The sequence below is a fragment of the Hypomesus transpacificus genome, chromosome 8 (assembly GCF_021917145.1).
Source record: "Hypomesus transpacificus isolate Combined female chromosome 8, fHypTra1, whole genome shotgun sequence".
In the NCBI taxonomy this organism is placed as follows: Eukaryota; Metazoa; Chordata; class Actinopteri; order Osmeriformes; family Osmeridae; genus Hypomesus; species Hypomesus transpacificus.
This window is the reverse complement of record NC_061067.1, coordinates 4,768,103-4,788,400: the sequence shown is the minus strand read 5'-3', so window position 1 is coordinate 4,788,400 and position 20,298 is coordinate 4,768,103. Positions and strand designations below refer to the sequence as shown.

Genomic DNA, 20,298 nt, shown 5'->3' with positions numbered 1-20,298 from the left:
TCTGTTTCTGAAGAACCCAGCGGCATATTACTGTTGTTCAGTCAGACAAGCCACACACAGACAGGCCCCACACCCGGTCTGATCATATGGTTGGATAAAGCATAAATGCTTTTCAAATGCCACCGCCATTGAATGAGGTTGTTTTTGTTTGGTGCTGGTGGTACCAGGCAGGTGGTTCAGCTTGACTGGCACTCTGGGTTCTTTCTCACTGATGGAATTATCAGAGAGGAGGGGGGATTTTTGGGTTTCTCAAAAGCAGAGAAAAAGAGACATTTTGACAGCACCAATTCCTGTAGTTAATTTTCAAAGCAGCTAAGTGGGGGTGCCTGCAGGGTGTTCGCTAATGCCTTCTGGCATTTCGAAAAATGACAGGAGTAGAAACAGCGATGGCTGTTTGTTCTTCATGCCCTTGCTTCTGTTCTGTTTCCACTCAGGGGGGTTTTCATCCTCCCTAGGGGGAAGGTTCTAAGTCCATCCAGCCTAAGCACATACTGTAAAGTGAGCAGGGGTGGTGTTTACCCACACGGGCAAATTCCATCTTTCACTGCTGTACCATGCTCTACCAGTCATGAGGTCACTCATGAGCCCTGCCGGTGTCCCAGTCCTGCATTCCAACACTGTCCCATGCTTGACCCTTGTCTGTCCTGCAATGTGCCCTGAAACTGTGACTCACAGTCAGGTCAAACATGGATGTGGTTCTTAATTCTTGGCAGTGCTGCCGGGTGTTGTCCACTAATAATTTTCTTGTTTTTTTTGTACATCTTATTTTGTTAAATGAGTAAATTAGCTTTAAAGAGCACTAAAATATCCAATCCACACACCCATAAATCCTATTGTTTAACAACCACTGTTCCCATAGCTTGCCTCTCAGCATCTCCACAGTTCAGGCACCAGATGTTCCTTTTTCCTGGAACATCGCAGATAACTTTGTTTGGGGAGGCGTGGTGTTTTTGGTGGGAAAGTTGATCCTTTCTGTGTGTTTTACTTCCAACCAGTGACATCAACTTCTCATATGTGTGATAAACCAGAACGGAAAGGTCCACCTGCAGCTCAGTCCCTCAAAAGCCTCTTCTTCTGACAGAAGACAGATAATCCTCTAAGTTGCCGTGCGTGTCAGTCAATACCAGGCAGTCGATACACATTCTCCGAACACTGGCCTCCATCAGGATGGTCACGTCAGAGAAGATGAGGAAGACTTGACCAGCTTAACCCACAAATCTGTCAGATGGAAGGCCTGGCAACCTCTGTGTGTGACCCCTACTGTTAGACAACCACAACACTGAAATCAATCTAAATCAGTCCTATAGTACATCTATTAACATAACCCATAAGAGTTAGGTTAAATTGAGTTTGTATTGAACACAAGGGAGAATACATATGGGCGTTTAACTTTGACCTTTCCCTTTGACAGTTTGATTCCCATTTCCAGATGACTCTCTCTGATCATCTTCTGTAAACAGAAATAGATCAGCCCTTTTACAACATAATCGGTTTTCTTCCCTGAGCCGTTGGACTGTCTCCAAGCCTCTTGTCCCCAATTCAAGACATCCTAAATAAATCGATCATGTGTTCTAAGTGTCTTGTATGTTCTCCTGTCTCTTTTGAGAACCCCAGCGGGTGCTCCTGCCCTGAGGAAGCTGTCAGGCACACATGTCAATGCCCCTCGTTGACCCTCCCCCCGTCTCCCGCCATTGTACACACAGCAGTGGAGAATTGTCTCTGGAACAAAGAGGTGGTAAGGGTGGGGGGGGGGGGTCTGGGGAGAAACGGCAGACCAAACATTCCACTCACAATGGAGAGAATGACCGGCTGGTTCTATTACTATGCACTTAGTATGCTCTTTACCACCAAGCCGTCTATACACGAATGCAAAGCACAAGTTCTCAGGAGAAGAATGGGTCTATAGTGATTCCTGACTTGGAGAAGATGCAGCGTCTCTTTTTAAGAGAGTAAACCTTACTCTCCACTTTGTTCTAGCTTGTTACTAGAGATAGAGGAAAAAACACCTTTAAGTACAGCATTGTAGAGACATTCTGCTTTACTACCTTGTTGTGTTCTACACTGGCAACCCCATACCTATTTTAACCAAGGTTAAGAACAGTTTTTGAAAATGGCCTAATGTTCTACAAAGAAAAATTTAGCACATTAGTTCACATTGCAGAATGCAATTTTATATGATACCCTTTAGTTATTAAACAATAAGGGTAGTATTATTACACAGTTTCCAACAGTAACCCCTCTGTCTTCTCTAGTTGTGTTAACGATACCTCAATTCAGTAAAATCATACAAGGCACATTAAACTTAACAAACAACATACATGTTAAGCTGTAAGTGATCTCTTCAACTCAGATGACTCCGCTTTTCTCAGCGTTTATTAATACGAGGTTTACCACAAAACGTCAATTAATACATTGACGACGGCTAGAGATCAATGAGTGGGGGGCAGAACGTTCGTTGAGTTCGGTTTATCAATACAACCCATTCCTCAGCCGTGTTTAATGTAAACACTGACATGGTTATCCATGACAGCTGTCAACAACAAAGAATGCCCCAAGTTTCGCATGAATAGAGAACCTTCAGTCAAGTAGCCCTATCCAAAACACTCGCGCGCAAAAAGAAAACTGTACTGCAGCTGTTCTCATAGCCTAATATGTAGCTCTCAGCTTTGGTTCACAGAAACACACTCCGTGTGAGCTAAGCAGTCCGGCGTAATACCAGACATCATTGGGCATATTTATATTTAGAATAGACTCCAAATAATGTACAATAACATATGTAGGGATGCGATAAACACACCATATTGGAAAGGATGGGGTTAATCAATGACAGAATCTGCTTACCTACTACACAATGTGCGTCGTCAGTTCGGGTACTTCGCGTATCCGAGAGAAATGAACCCAGACTACAGAAAGCCGCTGTGTCACCGCTCTTCCTCACGCTAGCCGCACGCACATGTTGCCATCCGACCAACAATGTCACATGAGCTTCATGTTCTATCCGATGCAGCTCCAACTATGTAGGTGTTCCAGCTACCTCAGTGGCTTTAGTCAAGTCCCCTGGGAAACTACAGTTAGCTGAGGCGCTGCACAATAGGAGGACGGCGGGGAGCCACCCCTAAAATCGGTTTGGAGCTCTCTGGTTATACTCGTTGTCGTGGAGATCAGTAGAGACCATTACATCTGCGAAGCCCTGCTTGCAACAGGCTTGGTAGTGAGCACGGGCATCGTATGTGATCACAGAGAGGTGCACTAGAGGCGCGCAAAGGGAGAGAGAGAGGGGGGGATGTCTGTGCCACCCAAGCGCGGAAAGCACTGAGTGATTTTCGTGGCGAATGTACGTACGGATGTGGAATTTTAATGAGGACACACTACTGCAACAGCAGGCACATTTTTGTGTGTGTCCTGACTCAGATAAGAGGCGAGGTTTCCCGGGGCTCCGTCGGATTAGCATTAATTGTCCCGCTAAGAAAATACAGGGCCGCCTGTAGGTCACTCACAAGTCTGAACAATAAAGGGATTAAACAATCATTACAAATGAGGATACCTTCATGCTGTAGTGTTGAATAAAACACCTTATTTTGTTTTATCGGTTATGCCATGTAACGTCAATTATGAGTGGTCTGGTCTATCTCAAGTGCACAAACATATTTACACTTATCGTGGCACTTTCCAATCCTCACCACAACATCATTGTCAGCACTAAAGTCCCTGTGTCTGTCTTGGGGCAAGGGTAAAGGGTGCGAGGGTGGGTAGCTGTAATCCAACGTCCTTATCATTACAACCAGGCACAGAATCTGGGGTGGATGAACAATTGGACATCCCTTTATGAGACTTGTTCTGCTTTACAGCCAAACAAAATATAAACACCACGCTGAAAAAAAAGGGCAGTTGGGAGCAAAAACAAAAAGGGGGACACCTCATTGGAATGCTACCCATTGAAGCTCCACTGAACATAGCCTGCGAGATAATGTCACCCAGTGCTGTGTGATGCATCATTGTCAGAGGAAATGCTGGTACCTCATCAGGCCTGAGCTACGCCACAACACCCTCATGGGGGTTTAAAAGCATCATCCATCCTTCCATCCCCCTCTTCTCTCCCCCACAGGGAAGCCGTTCTCCTCGCCTTCCTAATCCCGTTGCCTTCTAACGGCAGCTGAACCCTGAATCCGGGGAGACTGTTGGGTGGCTCAGCGACCCGGAGGTTAAACCCCTTACCCATCCATATGGGCACCATGGATGGCGGATCCCCCTCACCAGCCAGACAGACAGCCAGCATGGCACAGCTTCACACGAGGAGAGGAATCTGGCCCACCACTCTCTGGGTAAACAAACCTGGCACTTAAAGACAGGACCCTCTGCCGGCATACACAGCGGATGGAGAGCACTGATGATTGGCAAGTGGACGAAGATCCAGAGAAATGTCTTCTTCCCCAATGACTTCTTAGATTATTTGGGAGGTTATTCTTCATTGCAATATAACTTTATTTGCAGTGAATGTGTATGTACCAACTGAAGTAGCCAACTGGTTTGGGATCAATGACCTGAGTCACAATCACTAGTATGTACACAGTGCTCTCTTTAGGACAACATATTTTCATTGACTCTTGCCAGAGAGAGCAAGAAAAACAACCATGTTCCAAATAATTTTATTTTCTTACAATCATAATAATACTTATTTACAAAGACAAGTTACTTAGACACTGCTAAAATGGCAATACCTACAGTCGGTGACAAGGAGAAGACAGTTTGGAGGGTTCATTTCATTTGAGGCGGCTCTTCTTGAGCCTGGAGGAGTCTCCTGAGGCCTTGCGCTTGCGTGCGGGAGTGGCTCCTCTGTCTGGGTCCGGGGCCTGGGCAGAGGAGCCAGACAGGAAGTACAGCTCTACAGGAGGAGAGGGCTCCTGCACCAAACAACACCACACAGGTGAGAAAGGCCCAAGTAGGTTTGAACATTTACCTCAGTGTTGTAGATGGATATATTCATTTAAATATGCAATAAGTCTGCTATGTACTCTGACTGTACTAACCTGCATCAGGTAGTCTGCTATGTACTCTGCCTTTAGGCACTGGACACCCATGGAGGCTGCCTCGGACAAGTCCACCATGAAGTCTCCTGGTTTCAGCATGCTGAAGTCTGCAAACAGGTGTGTGGTGCTGCTGTAGAGGGCTGGGGAGGCGCTGGGCAGCACCTGGAGACAGGGGGATGAGGGTTACCAAGTCTTAACATGTTGATAAACACAAGCTTTAGGGGGGGGGGAGTATAGGAGAGTAAAATTGCCCTACCTTGGCTCCTCCAGACTGCAGCAGTCTTCTGAATCCTGCTTCTCTGTTCTGGTCGATGTTCAGCATCACGGTCCAGCCGCTGAACGCCCCCTGGTGGCAGTCACATGTAATCACAGTTACATGGAGCACCGTGCAAGGATAGAGCCCTTCAATTGCAATGTGAATGGGCTATGAGGGAGACAGTGTGTGTGTGCGCATGAGGGACTATCATAGTGAGTGATTCAACTCATGAGAATGAGTGACTGAGTATCGATGTGTAAGTACAAATGTGTGTGTCTGAGGAGCTTAACTCTATATGAAAGTGTGTGTACCTCTGTGCCAGTGCGGTGTTGCAGGCTCCTCCTCCAGCGCAGGCCAGCCAGCGCCAGCCTCCTCTGCTGGGAGGTGATGGAGGGAAGAGCCTCCAGGATGGAACTGCTGCCCCACTCATACGCATCCTCCTGGAACACACAGCCCATGTGACCATTCATCCATACATCTATGGAGTTCTACATCTATAAACCGCTGATCCAAACAAGGTTACATGTGGATGCACGTCCTCGGGTCCTGAACAATACACCGCCCCATTTTCAACTTCATACAGTACTCAGTCCTCGAGATAATCATGCCACAGACATGAAAACACACACACACACACTGACAAAGGTAGGAATCTTTCTAGTTAGATATTAATATTGTCTGCATTGCAGACCTGAATGAAGTGTCCTCTTGACACACACACACACCTGAATGAAGTGTCCTCTTGACACACACACACACCTGGATGAAGTGTCCTCTTGACACACACACACACCTGGATGAAGTGTCCTCCTGACACACACACACCTGGATGAAGTGTCCTCTTGACACACACACACACCTGGATGAAGTGTCCTCCTGACACACACACACACCTGGATGAAGTGTCCTACGGAGCGGCAGGCCTCCAGGTAGGAGCGGTGTAGAATCCACTTTCCTGCTGCCATGGCAGCCAGATACTTCTCATTCCTCAGGGGGCTCCCCACGATGATGTGAGAACAGCTGGGGTCAAAACACTGCTTATCTAGGACCACCCCACCTGCAGGACACATACACACGGTCAGAGAAACTGAGGGGAGAAGTACCAGGAATGAGACAGAGAAAGGGAAAATTGGAAAAGCAGAAAAAGCAAGATAGTGCGAGAAAAAGATGTGGAGAAACATAGCAACAGTGAGACATAGCAACAGTGAGACATAGCAACAGTGAGACATAGCAACAGTGAGCGAGCGCCCTCAGACTCACCCAGCTCCTCTATGAGGTGACAGTAGTCGATGCGTTCCTGGGGGTTGAGGCAGGACAGCTGGAACCTGGGGGGCTCCTTCTCCCCTGACCTCTCCTCCTCCTCCTCTGTCTGCTAAGATGGAGGGAACAACCTTTCAACATTAACATATCACGGAAGGAAACTCACCATGGGGAGCTGCAGTAAAAGGTTATGTGTGTGTGTGTGTGTCGGAGAGAGAAAGTTCGGGAGAGAGGAAGTGGTCTTGGAGACGGTATGTTTGTCTGTAACAGCGGGAGAGGGGGGGAAGAGGGTGCGTGTCTGAGAAAGACAGAGAGTGTGCATGTGAGTGTGTCTCACCTGTGGCTCAGGTGGCACGGGGGGGTTAGCGAGGGGGAAGGCCATACTGGGGGCTTTAGGAGTGAGGATCTGCTCCTCCACTGGGAGAGTCTTCACCCCCAGACCCATCTGCTGCTCGATGACATCACAGGCCACTGGGGAGGGCATAACAGGAAGGGATGAGGACATCACACGAGGCTGCTTCACCTTGCAGTAACACAATGTCAACATGCAAACTAGGTTATGTCTTTAGAAAAGTTCTAAAACCCTGAGGCCCGAAAGCTTTGACATTGTACAAATTCTTATGGAAATGTGTCAAGTCTCATCTCAACCAGCCTCCTCCTCCTCCTCACCCATTTCCACCAGCTCTGAGTCCGTCATGGAGTCTCGGAGCTGGGGGAGGTTGCCTGTGGAGGCGACGGGCGGCGCTGGGGGCAGGGCCAGGGGCTCTGAGTGCTGGGAGGGGCTACCAGGCCACTGCATGTTGTCAGCCAGCCTGGCTCTCTCCTCGCGGGCCGTGGGGTCGTCCCACACGATCTGCTCGCTCTGGGAGGGCTCCGTGTTCAGGTCCATGAGGGCCTCCCTGCTCATCCTGGGGACACAGGCAGGAGGCCAGGCACACCTGTCAGACTGACACAGACATGAGGCATGCCAGGGGATGGGGGGGGGGGTTTGCCCTCTTACCTGAGGGCCTCCAGGGTGCGTAGGCTCCCACTGCGGCCTGCCCGGTCTGGAGTGTGGGGCCGGGAGTCGCCCCCCCCGGAGCCCAGCCTGGTCAGCCTGGCGGAGGAGCGCCGCCCGGTGGTCAGCTTGGTGGCTGACATGATGGCCTGCAGCTGCCTGTGCAGGGTCTCCCTCATCTCCAGAGTCTCAGACAAGTCTGTGGGGGGGGGGGGGGGGGGGGGGGGGGGGGGGGGGATGAGTCTGCGTGTGCTGTGTGTATGAGAGTGTGTGTGTGTTTGTGTGTGTGTGTGACATACCTGTCTTCTCAGTGTTCTCCTGCACTTGTTGTCCATCAGGCTCTCCATCAGTGAGCCGGTGGGAGGTGGAGGGCTGTCCTTCATCACGGTGTTCAGGATCAGCACCATCCTATGGACATGAAACAGGAGCAGAGACATAATGAGCCATACAGAAAGATGACAAAGAAGGGAGAAAGATTTCCCAGAACCTAGTCTGTGTGGGTGAGCCTCACCCTGCAGTCTGAGGCCTCTGGGAGGAGCCTGCCCAGGGAGAGGGGGGCCCCCGGGGGGGACCTCTGGGTGCTGTCTGGGGCCTGGCTGAGCGTCAGGCTCATCTTGGGGTTGTAGGTGAAGGGATAGAGGGACTCAGACACATGCTTCTGCTGCTCAGCACACTGGAGAGACACACACACACACACAAGCTGTTAGTGCCATCAGTCCAACTAGAGAACAAGATCACTGTATAAATAGATGACCAGTAGCATTGACTGTGCTCGCACAGTCTAATAGCTTAGCGGCTTCTAAAGCCCGAGACAATCTTCATGAGCATACAAAGTTGTACACAAACAGCACTGTGATACAGTGAATGTGTGTGTGTGTAAGGAGCGTACAGCCAGGAGCCAGTGCTGGGAGACCACATGCAGCCCTCTCTCCTTCACCCCCCGGTACTCCCGTGTGTTATCTCCTACTCGACCCTGGTAGAGGTAGTGGGTCACAGTGTCGTCACAGGACCACCTGGAAACACACACACACACACACACACACAGGTGATACATTCACAGACAATGGAAAGTTGCTATTGGATATGAGTAGCAGGAAGTGAGCCGTGACATGAACCAGCAGAAGGGAAGTTTGGTCTACCTGAAGTCTGCCCCCAGAGAGGCAGCGATGGCGTTGAGCTCTCCCTGCTTCTTGCTCAGTTTCTTCCCCACACACACCACCACCCCAGCCAGGGGAGCAGCAGGGGAAGAGTCCTTCTCCGGGGCCTGGACACACACACACACTACTATGTCAAATGGAACAGGTTATACTTGTTTGTTGGGAAGTGTGTGTCTGTGTGTGTGTTCATACCTCAGGCCCCATGTTGAGCTGAGGGCTGGCTGTGAGTGCCTGCAGGTCTGAGGAGGCGTGGCCACGGCTGCTGTTCACCAGCGCCACCTGACGGTTCCTGTTGACTATGTCCGTCAGGGGCGTCTCCGCCCTCTCCCCAGCCTGGGACCGCCCCCCCGGGGTCTCCAACGTCGCCAACGCATCCTGAGACAATCAGACAAGCGTTTGTAGCGCGTCTAGAGCAGTCTGCCGACGTTTGTTCTAGTCTTTTCTATTCTGACCTTGATGTTGAAGGAGGGTCTGAAGAGCTGGTCTCTGCTGAGAAAGCGAGAGGGCGTGTCCAGCTTGAGGGGGGTCTCGATCTGAGGGGGGGCTCTCCTGCTGCACACCCCCCCATCCTGACCGGGGGTGCTGGCCTCCACCTTGGGGTTCAGCTGGTCCAATGCTGACTGGAACATCTTATAACACACACATACACACACAGTGTTGGCCAACACTTCAGGGTCCACCAAAGTCCATCAAATCAACCAATCAAGCGACAACACACCTTGCTCTGGAAGCGGCCCAAGTCCAGAGGGGTGATGGCCTTGCCGCTCTGCGGCCCCAGCAGGGCGATCTCAGGGGAGGCCTGAGGAGGGGGCATGGGGGTCTTCTGGGAGCCCCCCACAAAACTCTCCTCCTCTCTCTCTGTGGAGGAACATGAACAACAATGTTACAGACACAGTCAGACAGAGACTAGCACCACAGGTGTTCTTCATCAGTCTGAATACGCATCAACAATGTACGATGGACAAATGACAAGGCTAAATGAAAGCCTAAGGGACTGGGCTGTATTCTGTTGGAGCCCGGCTTGGGAAGGAGGGCTGATGACCCAGCGTGCTGCCCTCTGACCTGGTGAAGGGGGCAGGTCCACCAGGAAGCGGCCCTCCTCGGCCCGCCGGCCTGTCCGGGCTGACTGCAGGACCCAGCGCAGGGTGACGGCAGGCAGGCCCCACTTCTGGGCCGCCTGGTACTTGGAGCCCTCGGGGGTCTGGAGAACCAGGTGGGTGCTGGCCAGCATGCCCTTCCTTGGGTTGGCCATGCGCACAAAGTAGTCCTGCACACTATGGGAGGAAAGGGCGGGAGGGAAGGAAGGAAGGAAGGAGACAGAAAAGTTACAAGAGAATGTAAACAAAATGACCTGCACAGAAGAATGTGTGCCTAAATAAGATAGGTGCTGTGTGTGTGTGTTACCTGGCTCCAAGGTGCCTGGCCAGCTCGATCAGAGACTCCCTCTCTGCTCCAATGAACTGGCTGACAGAGAGGACACAGTCTCTGAGAGGAGAGCGCCCCTCCAGGACTGGGACTGGGGTGAACAGAGGGTGGGAGGACAGGTCTAGCACACACTGCTGCTCCACACACATAGCCTGAAGGAGAGAGACAGAGATAGACACACACATTATTCCCAATAAACAGCCAACAGTAAAACTATTCCAAGAATGCATCTTGTGAGAGGTAAATTGCTAGAAAATAACGGTTTTACACAATTTGATGATTTCCATCTCTCTCCGTGCAGAATATCTTACCAGCCAGGTATCCGTGACGACCTCTTCCACCGTAGCCTCCACCTCACAGCCCAGCAGGGGGACCACAGCATAATCTGCCACTGCCCGCGTGCGGCCCACCAGAACCTGAGATTAGGACTAGATTAGAACAGCTTCATTCTACTCCAGGGTGGAAAAGTATCTGTGGGTTCACACATCACACAGATCCCTGTCCCTCTAAACACAACATGTCTTCACCACCCTAATCATCATCATCATCAGTACCTTCCCTGCGTTGTCCACCAACAGGGAGGACAGCTCAGTTTCTGCGTCTGGATCAAAGCCCACCAGGAGGAACCTCTTTCCAGCAAACAGGCCGGCCTCACTGTCCTCCTGCATGGTAGAGTCTGCCGCAGCCCCAGGACCAGCCCCAGGACCAGCCCCAGGACCAGCCCCAGGACCAGCCACGGAGGTCTGGCCGGGCCCCCAGGGCTCTGGTTCTGTAGCTGCTGGGGGGGGCATCTCCACTGGAGGAGAGAGAACGGAAGCCATTAGTCAGCTGTCGAAATAAGGTCTGTCTGGTTTGATTGAGTATGGTCTAATGTTTTTAAATGACAATTAGACAAGAGAGAGATGGTTCTCTCTAGAGATGGTTCTCACCCACTGTCGGGTCATCATCTAGGTACTGAGAGAGCATGTCCTCCTCTGCCCTCTGGTGCCTGGGGGTGGGGGGGCTGGGGACCAGGGGGGCAGCTGAAGAGGAGCTGGGGCGGGGGGCAGGGGTGCGGGGGGCAGGCATGGCCAGCGTGGCCGGGGCAGGTGGCAGACAGGAGGGGTGGAAGTAGGACTCCTCAGGCAGCAGGCTGCCTCTGGAGAAGCTGTCTAGTAGCCACTGTACTGTCACCACATGAGGCCTGGAGAACCACACACACACACACACATATAATCCAAATACTTGGGAAGAATTCTACAAATAAGCATGATAACATCATTGGAACAACATAGGATTAGTGGCCTTTGCCCAGCACCATCATCATGACCTCTGACCTGTGCGTGGCCTTGTCCAGGAAGGCTGTGGCCTCTGCGTCCAGGTCTCCCATGACGACGTGCGTGAGGCCGTCGCAGGGCTGGTTGAAGCGCAGGCCTCCGGCAGCACTGACCAGCCGCCTCAGCTTCTCAAGCCTCTTCCCTGGCTGGCCACACAGGAAGATCTGCACACAGAAGCCACACTCACACACAACGCCACCAAAACCTTTTTCGCCCTGACCTCGTACGGACGGCCCGTTTATAAAACAGGACCTCACATTGGAGGTTTTTTCGGAAGCGGGCGTGACAGAACAGAGATGTGTGGTGAGGAGAGATGCGAGGTGAACCTTGCAGCCGTCCAGCAGGTCGTCTGAGGGGCAGGTGCTGAGGTCCAGGGTGTCCAGGGGGTCTGGCAGGTCCAGGCGGCTCACCGTGGCGTTGGTGAGGGCCGTGTCGTTGACCGTCAGGCTGCTGTTCACAGAGATGTGGCTCAGCCCCAGAAGAGATGGACCCTCTGGCGGACAACAACAACAACAAATCAGACCAACACATGGAAACACAGGGGGAACAACAAACTAAAGGATCACAAGCACAGGCCATCAGACAGCGCTGAAACACACTTTACAACATATGAATATGCAACCGCATATGACGTTCTCTTAGGAAGAAGAGACCCTGTTAAGCTTGGATATCAAAGAAATGGAAGAAGTGCGGACGAAACAAAATGCCCTTTGTGGTGTAGCTCACCGTCCCTCTTCCTGCTAGTTCCGGTGGGGGTGGAGGTCTGGGGCTTGCTGGACTTGGCCGTGGCTGAGCGCTCCACATTGTACCTGCTCTCATCCTGACAGAAGCCCTTCTCTATGCTGTCAAACAGCCAGTGGAGAGACACGCAGAACACGTTCCACTTCCGGGCACACTCATACTTTGGGCCTGGACATGGACACACACATTGGAACTTAGGGGGCAGATGTGACAGAGCCATGAGACTACAAAACCATTGACGCCGTTTAAGAGACATGAACCTGTCATGTTTATATGAAAACGAGGGGTATGTCAGGAGTTGAGTTACCGGAGGGCTCGCTGACGATGAGGTGGGTGCACTCGTTCATCTTGAGCTGGCCGGTGTAGCTGCCTCCGTGCTCCTGGCAGAGGCGCTGCACCTCCTTGCGCTCCACGGTGGAGAGGCCGGTCACACACACGGTGCAGCCCTGCAGCACGGGACAGCGGTACTCCTCCTCCGGCAGCTCTGTGTATCGGAACAGGCTGGGGAGGGGGTGGACGGGTGGAGGAGGAAGGGATAGGGAATGTGTGAGTGACAGAGAGGGAGGGGGGGTAGAGCAACCTTCTGACATACAGCTACACACAAATTCAGACCAACTCAAGTCTATCATGTATTAACCCAGAAAATGCTATCCAAAAGTATCCTTTCATACAAGAACAATTGTTGCAAAAGTAAAACAGGGAAGGAAGAGCGAGTATGCCCACCTGTCCTGGGACTTCTGCCAGCAGTCTCTGACCCAGCAGGGCAGCAGAATGGGCTTGCCCAGGCTGGCCGCCACCACGTACTTCTTGCTGCCAACTTCCCCGGCGACCAGGTGGGTCACAGACACGTTGAGGTCCCGGTAGAAGTGCCCTCCCATCAGCTGAACCAGGTTCATCACATCCGTCTGTGGATGGGTCCACAAGGGCACGGGCGGACAACGCAGAAAGACGGGACAAATACATACTCACAATCCAGAGTGATGTGAAAACATGGACACATATGGACACACACACATGGTCCAATGGGGACAGCGACCCACAGAGACACAAAATGATCACAGGATAGAGAATCATGTCATTCTCATCTACAGTGCCCTCCAAAAGTATTGGAACAGTGAGGCCAATTCCTTTATTTTTGCTGTAGACTGAAAACATTTGGGCTTGACATCAAACGATGAATGTGAAACCAGAGATCAACGTTTCAGCTTTTATTTCCAGGTATTTACATCAGGATCTGATGCACAAATTAGAAAATATCACCTTTTTGTTCGAACCCACCCATTTGTCACGTGAGCAAAAGTATTGGAACATATGACTGACAGGTGTGTTTTGTTGCCCAGGCGTGTCCTATTACATACATTATTCAATCAATAAATACCACTGAATGTCTACACTCAGGTTCAGATTGGGTAAGATAGGTTTTGTCTATGCAGACTGTATTCAGAGGTGAAAACAACATGAAAACCAGAGCGCTGTCTTTGGGTGAAAAACAAGCAATTGTGAGTCTTAGAGAAGATGGAAAATCAATCAGAGCCATTGCAGAAACATTGGCCATAGCCAGTACAACCATTTGGAATGTCCTGAAGAAGAAGAAAACTACTGGTGTACTAAGTAACAGACGTCGAACAGGTAGACCAAGGAAAACATCAGCAGTTGATGACAGAAACATTGTGAGAGCTGTAAAGAAAGACCCTAAAACAACTGTTAGTGAGATCAGCAACAACCTCCAGATGGCAGGAGTGAAGGTATCACTATCTACTGTTCGCAGAAGACTTCATGAACAAAAGTACAAGGGCTACACCAGAAGATGCAAACCACTCATTAGCAAGAAGAATAGGAAGGCCAGGCTGGAATTTGCCAAAAAGTACAGAGATGAACCTCAAAAATTCTGGGACAAAGTTTTATGGACTGATGAGACAAAGATTAACTTTTACCAAAGTGATGGAAAGGCTAAAGTTTGGAGAAAGAAAGGAACTGCTCATGATCCCAAACACACAAGCTCATCTGTGAAACACGGTGGAGGTAATGTCATGGCTTGGGCTTGCATGGCTTCTTCTGGGATGGGCTCATTAATCTTCATTGAGGATGTAACACATGATGGCAGCAGCAAAATGAACTCGGAAGTCTACAGAAACATTTTGTCTGCCAATTTAAGGAAAGATGCAACCAAACTGATTGGCAGAGCCTTCATCATGCAGCAAGATAACGACCCAAAACACACTGCCAAAACAACAAAGGAGTTCATCAGGGGCAAGAAATGGAAGGTATTAGACTGGCCAAGTCAATCTCCAGACTTAAACCCTATAGAGCATGCATTTTACCTGCTTAAGAGGAGACTGAAGGGAGGAACCCCACAAAACAAACAACAACTGAAAGAGGCTGCAGTGAAAGCCTGGGAAAGCATCAAAAAGGAAGAATGCAAAAGTTTGGTGACGTCAATGGGTCACAGACTTGCTGCAGTTATTGAAAGCAAAGGATTTGCAACTAAATATTAAGTCTTATTCACTTAAATATGTTTTAAGTATATCTGTTCCAATACTTTTGATCACATGACAAATGGGTGGATTCAAACAAAATGTGATATTTTCTTAGTTGTGCATCAGATCCTGATGTAAATACCTGGAAATAAAAGCTGAAACGTTGATCTCTGGTCTCACGTTCATTATTTGATGTCAAGCCCAAATGTTTTCAGTCTACAGCAAAAATAAAGGAATTCGCCTCACTGTTCCAATACTTTTGGAGGGCACTGTATATAATCTCTGTGAAACATTGTGGATGTGAAATGGGGGTTCTGTGGACTGACCCTGGCATCCTTGTCCAGACTGGTGCAGGAGATGGTGACGTCAGCCATGGCCATGTTGTAGATGGGCTGCTCTGCTTTGGGGACACATCTCTGCTGCTGCAGACAGTACAGCACCACCAGGGGACTCACCACCCTACAGCCCAGCTACAGAGGACACAGGGAGGGAAGGAGGGAAGGGGTGTTACTGGAATCTTTTGTTTTTTTTACATATTAACGTAAATTCATATTTTGAAATGTGGGTATTGTCTTGTCCCTGCAGTAGAAGTTAGACAGAGACACACTGTAGGAAACAGTGATGTTGCAGCATAACCTGGGAACATCAATTTAGTCATAACTAGGTAACCATACAGACCTTCTTGCAGTGGAGGAAAGCCGGTGTGAAAAAACTGCTAAAGACAAACAGAGACTTGTCGTTGTGGTCCATCTGCAGGGCAGTCTTCTCATCTATGGTTTTCAGATATTTCTCCGACTGCAACTCCATGATAGCCTGTATCATAACATGACACTTCTGTTATATAGTCCTGGACATGACAGCTCCCAGCTGTATGTTCAGAGCATAGTACAGGTGAAATTTACCTCATAGGCCTTAGCAGCAAAGCCCGTCTTTTTGCCATTTGTTTCAACAAACTTCACCACGTATTGCTCCCTGTCTTCTTTCGACATGCTGAACCTGCGTAAAGTCAAACATCAACGATTCTTTACATGACGACTGTTGGCTACTAATCTTGCCGACTTCCATCTCTGTACCTAGCTAGCATGCTAGAGCTAGCTATATAGGAAAGTTACGTCTTCTTACCTCCGTGTCGTGCCTTTAATTTAAGTAATTGACAGTATTCTTTGATAATAAAAAAGAATACACCAAAGGACAGGGGAAAAGTTTGAATTGCTATATAAACCGACAAGTGTCAAGAGATTAAGAAACACCATGGGCTCCTGACGACAGAGCGCCCGTGCCCTTAGAACTTTACAGTTATTATTCCGAAGGTTCACCCCGATTACTAAATAACATTAAACATATATCATCTGACATATTTATCCGCACCACTTCATAGGAAGTCGAAATAAAGATGGCATTTCTGAGCTACTCTCAAGTGAGCTGTTATCATAAAACAAAGCTAGTTAAAGTTGCTGAGTGTTTTAAGGGTTGCATTGTTGTTGTTGTGATTCGCGCCAATCGTAATCAGATTCAGACGGAAGTGAAGTTAAGGACCTATGTGATCGATGTGTAGGCCTCCCTGTTGCCTGCACAAAAATATTCACTTTTATTCAGGCAATGCTACGGAGCCCCTAAGCTATACTTTGACAGAACTTTATACACGCTATTTAAATTACACACAATGCCCAGAAAACAGTTTCAGTCTTTGCATAAGTATTGTCACATTATATACTAGCTTTTAAAGTTGTATCAGTCTGTTACCTGTAAGAAGTTGTCAGTTGAGAAGATGAACGTAATTCCTCCTCGTAAGCCTCAAACTTGATGGAAGCTTCAGACATGTACAAATGCAAAAGAACAACACTGTGGGTTCCCTTTTATTCTTAAAATTGTATGTACAAGTGCGACTGATTCATTTTTTAATGTACATTCAATATAGAAAGTTTATATACGTCATATTACATTGAACATTTCACAATTGCACTAGTCTTTCACATATATGTATAATCAGTCAGTATCATCATTCCTCAAGTCTTAGCAGAAGCTCATTTCAGTTGGTAAAGGCCGTTATTGACTTATAAATATTATAGTGCTTTTTGCATTCTGGGGAAGGAAAATAACACAGAGATTAACATTTTGTTGGTAGAGGCAGAGAGGAGAAAAGCCTTCATTGGGAATAAGTAGAGTGGAATTGTGGACAGGGCCATAATCATGATGAAGTACAGAGGACAGGGCCTTGGAGGACAGAGCACACGAGCCAACTTCACGTGTGATTGTGAAGGACGGGTAGGACTTATCGCCAGCTCCTGCTTGAACGTTCTCGCTCGGGTTCCTTGAAAGAACAGGTGCAGGATGAAAATACATCAAGATTTGGTGAAAATTCTCAGATCAGTTGATCACCTTTTGCATGTGACACTCTCAAAACAACATTATAAAACTAGGAAATATCCTGTTGGAGTTAACAGGAACAAAGTACTGGAGGTCCTGTGAGAATGAGATGACGCCGTCTTTGTCTTGTGGTCACATATAGTCAGGCCAGACACCCTTCAAGGGTGTGTGTGTGTGAGATCAAGTACGTTTAGACAGGGCACGGGGAAGAGGAAGGAGAACAGAATGGAGGATAGACCGGACCAACTAGACTCATCCTTTTCAGTCCCCCATTTTTCCTCCCACTAAAGAAAATCAAGAGTAAAAAATATATTTATACAAAAGTAAACTATTCTCATCTCATTGGAAGAATCAAAAAGAAGCAAAAATTTTAACAAAACAAATAACAAGGGTTTGTTCAATAAAACAATCAAAACGTGTTTACGAAGACTGTGAGTGCTGGAAGGAGAGTGACAGTTGGAGGGTATGGCAGACACAGTGGGAACAGTCAAGCTATAGTGATAACCCACTCTCTCACTCACACTCACTCACTCACTCTCTCTCTCTCTCTCTCTCTCTCTCTCTCCCCCTCTCTCTTCTCTCCTTCCTCTCTCCCTCCGTCTCTCTTTTCCACCCTCCTTCCCTCCCTCCCTCTCTCTCCTCCCATCAGGGAGCTGAGCAGTCCTCTCAGAGGTGCAGCATTGGAGCTGCAGGGCATTCTGGGAGCCTGAGTTCATCATCAGTCAATATCTGTCTGTCCATCCATCAGCCCAGGTCTCCAATGTCGTTGTCTACAGGGGGTGGGATGCTGGATATCACGGTGGCCCCCGTTCCTGCTGTAAGGTAGCCTGCTACTCCTGGACCTGCAGGACAGAGAAGGAGGGGTGAGGGTGGGAGGTAGCACAAGGTTTACCACGGAAGACCACATGGGATTATTAGTAGTATTATGTTTGTACATTTATACATGTTATCCTCTGGTAGTGATGTGTGTCTAATAACTTCCTGGATGGAAATAAGTCAAACGTATCAAAATGTACATTTGGATAACTAAAGTTTAGCCTCAAAGCCAGTCAAAGTGACATGATATGGTACTAGAGATATCGGGTTGTGCTACGCTGTGAGGACTATGAGTTTTATGAAATGTATGCAAAGGATGGTGCGGATGTTTAGTGATTGATATGGTATTATACATGATCATTTGAGTTGTGAGGTTAGATTGTTATCTAATCGAAGACCGCCTCTTCGTTGGGTTCTCCCCCCCCTATGCAGACATCGGCCTTCCCTTACCTGTCTCGGAAAGATGGAGAGGTGGACACAAGAGAGACACAGGAAGTGGAGGAAATGCGTGGCGGTAGGAAGTTATGGGAAGAAAGAGTGCAGGGAATGAAGGTGGGAGTGAGCGAGGACAAAGTCTACCTGCGTCAGAGCAAGAGAGAGGAGGGCTGGAAGTGACCCTTCCACTAGCTCCTAGAGGCCACTCCGCAAGGGGCTACTGGCTGCCATGAGAGAAGGAGTGGACACACCTGAGGGGGAGGAGGAGGAGGAAAGGAGGAGAAAGAGACATATTGATAGGAGGAGGAAGAAGAGACGGGTGGGAGCAGAATCCCAAGAGGAGGGAGGAAGGAGAGGACAGGGGAGGCAAGGTATAAGGGAGGAAGCAAAACCAGTGAGTGCGTGCCACAAGCGCTGCTAAGGGAAGCATAGGAGCAGAAGGATTCAGATCCAGTTTAGAGCGTGCCTTCAAAATACAGACAAGGGCTATGCGCAGCGTCATACCTGTCAGGTACCCTGCGGTCTGGGAATCGGAGATGAAGAGGTCGTGTTTCTGGTCTTTGAAGGCACTCCACACCGTGGACCTAGACAGGATCTCATTCACCTTCAACACACAGGGAGATTTCTCAGCCACCCAAGTATGAGACAGTATTAGAACAGTGATAGCCCCCAGGTCTTGGGAAGCGCTGCTTCTGTTTACCTGTTCTCCGTACTGCAGGCTGCGCGTCATGGACTTGAGAGCCTTGACGATCTGGGCCTTGGTGGCGGAGGGGTTGTCCAGGGTCTCCAGACCGATCCCTTCCAGCAGCCGCAGGAGGTATGGCACCAACTCCACCCTCAGAGCCTGGAGGAGCACAGCACACACTGGCTTTCAACTCCATCAGAGGTGGTCAGTAATGTTGGCCCCAAAATGTTTGTTTACACTCAACTGTATTTATCACTTTGAGAGACACATTCTCTTTACAAACTGTGTTCAGATAGTATGAATACATTTTGTAAGCGCTGTACTGCATACGATCCAGTAAGTACAGAGCTAGCATTGAGAGTATATAAATGGGTGTTGAAGAACATTTCGATGCAGTTCACTGGCCATGTTGTCTTAGTACGTGTGTAGAGGAGAGCTGTACCTGAGCCACCAGGTCAGTCTGCTCCTTCTGGAACATGCGGTTGAGGGCTTCGCAGGCCAGGCCTGCCATGTCTGCCCTCACCTTCATCCCACTCATCAGGGGCCCGATGGTCTCCAGGGAGGCCATGGAGCGCACACACAGCTGCGCACACACACACACATTACAGTCTTTCCCCTCTGAACTATGGATCATTACTCTCCCTTTGAAGTGGGTTAAAGTTGAGAGATATCGATATTTTCCAAAATGCACCTCACTGCTGAACCACCTAGCCTACAGCTTCCAATGCCGGACATGACCAGATTTGAGCTTTCGATATGATATAAAACCGTGTGTGTGTGTGGGCAGAAGCGCTGCTCACCTCGTTGTCGGAGAGGACGTGGATGAGTCTAATGGAGCTCTTGGGCACGGCGTTGTTCTTGTGGTTGAGGGCAGCCAGGACGCGGGGCAAGTGACCCAGAGGAGGGACTTGGTCTGCCAACTGGCTCTGGGTGCTGAACAGGCACACCGCTGCTGTGGTAACCGTTTCTAGGGCCTCACCCTGTGGTTAGGGAGGCAGGGGATGGAGAGTTAAGAATGAACAAGCAGTGAAGGTATTCTGAGGTCCAGAACCAAATGAACACGATGTGTAAATTGATAGGTATTTTAGGTCGTTGTATAGGATGTAGGATGCTGGCGGAGTGCGTGTTCTTACATGGGGGTTGTTCTTCTCCAGCAGCTCAGTCAGGGTCTCCAGGAGGGACACCAGGAACTCCCTGGGTTTACGCAGCACCCAGCCCGGCTGGGCGATGAAGATACGCAGGAAGACTCCGCCCACGGCGAGCTCGCCCTGCCCCGCCCCGTACGCCACTGTGAAATCCTCTGGTAACTAAACCCAATTGGGACCTGGTTAGCCCCAAA

The 20,298-nt window shown here is 49.3% G+C and overlaps 3 protein-coding genes across 7 annotated transcripts in view; all 3 read right to left on the bottom strand.

Annotated features, from left to right (window-relative positions):
• The window catches only part of tmem108 (transmembrane protein 108), a 33,381-nt gene extending 30,055 nt beyond the window's left edge, over positions 1 to 3,326 (bottom strand). Inside the window, exon 1 of the mRNA XM_047024335.1 lies at positions 2,842 to 3,326. The gene's annotated coding sequence lies outside the window, so the exon portion shown is untranslated. The remainder of the gene's footprint in view (positions 1 to 2,841) is intronic.
• Positions 3,327 to 4,631: 1,305 nt separating this feature from the next.
• Positions 4,632 to 16,162, bottom strand: topbp1 (DNA topoisomerase II binding protein 1). 2 transcript variants are annotated; one of them, XM_047024279.1, is made up of 30 exons: positions 15,779 to 16,162; positions 15,559 to 15,652; positions 15,335 to 15,469; positions 14,983 to 15,126; positions 12,903 to 13,084; positions 12,487 to 12,680; positions 12,165 to 12,347; positions 11,765 to 11,931; positions 11,439 to 11,602; positions 11,052 to 11,305; positions 10,677 to 10,918; positions 10,434 to 10,538; positions 10,102 to 10,274; positions 9,760 to 9,971; positions 9,416 to 9,555; positions 9,150 to 9,326; positions 8,890 to 9,072; positions 8,680 to 8,804; positions 8,430 to 8,553; positions 8,052 to 8,213; positions 7,840 to 7,948; positions 7,544 to 7,739; positions 7,213 to 7,451; positions 6,881 to 7,014; positions 6,544 to 6,655; positions 6,177 to 6,340; positions 5,595 to 5,723; positions 5,284 to 5,373; positions 5,028 to 5,189; positions 4,632 to 4,901 (listed from the first exon to the last, which is right to left on the bottom strand). In XM_047024279.1, the coding sequence occupies exons 2-30, from the start codon at positions 15,643 to 15,645 to the stop codon at positions 4,761 to 4,763; spliced, it is 4,629 nt and encodes a 1,542-aa protein (XP_046880235.1). In that variant the 5' UTR covers positions 15,646 to 15,652; positions 15,779 to 16,162; the 3' UTR covers positions 4,632 to 4,760. The 2 variants fall into 2 exon arrangements, with proteins under 2 accessions (XP_046880235.1, XP_046880236.1); XM_047024280.1 differs by having other exon boundaries at positions 6,544 to 6,652.
• Positions 16,163 to 16,486: 324 nt separating this feature from the next.
• The window catches only part of LOC124470410 (dnaJ homolog subfamily C member 13), a 30,733-nt gene continuing 26,921 nt past the window's right edge, over positions 16,487 to 20,298 (bottom strand). For all 4 annotated transcript variants that reach the window (XM_047024268.1, XM_047024269.1, XM_047024270.1 and 1 more), the window contains 6 exons: positions 20,093 to 20,266; positions 19,760 to 19,939; positions 19,402 to 19,542; positions 18,975 to 19,118; positions 18,779 to 18,878; positions 16,487 to 17,865 (listed from right to left, as the gene is read on the bottom strand). In XM_047024268.1, coding sequence (XP_046880224.1) covers positions 17,768 to 17,865; positions 18,779 to 18,878; positions 18,975 to 19,118; positions 19,402 to 19,542; positions 19,760 to 19,939; positions 20,093 to 20,266 — 837 coding nt within the window. In that variant the 3' untranslated portion in view covers positions 16,487 to 17,767. The remainder of the gene's footprint in view (positions 17,866 to 18,778; positions 18,879 to 18,974; positions 19,119 to 19,401; positions 19,543 to 19,759; positions 19,940 to 20,092; positions 20,267 to 20,298) is intronic.

Excerpts from the sequence above, each read along its gene's own strand:
- topbp1 (XM_047024279.1), bottom strand. The coding sequence starts at position 15,645 with ATGTCGAAAGAAGACAGGGAGCAATACGTGGTGAAGTTTGTTGAAACA. Across the intron at positions 15,470-15,558 it reads TTGCTGCTAAGGCCTATGAG|GCTATCATGGAGTTGCAGTC; the intron begins GTAAATTTCACC and ends GTTATGATACAG. Across the intron at positions 11,603-11,764 it reads ACCTGCTGGACGGCTGCAAG|ATCTTCCTGTGTGGCCAGCC; the intron begins GTTCACCTCGCA and ends TTCTGTGTGCAG.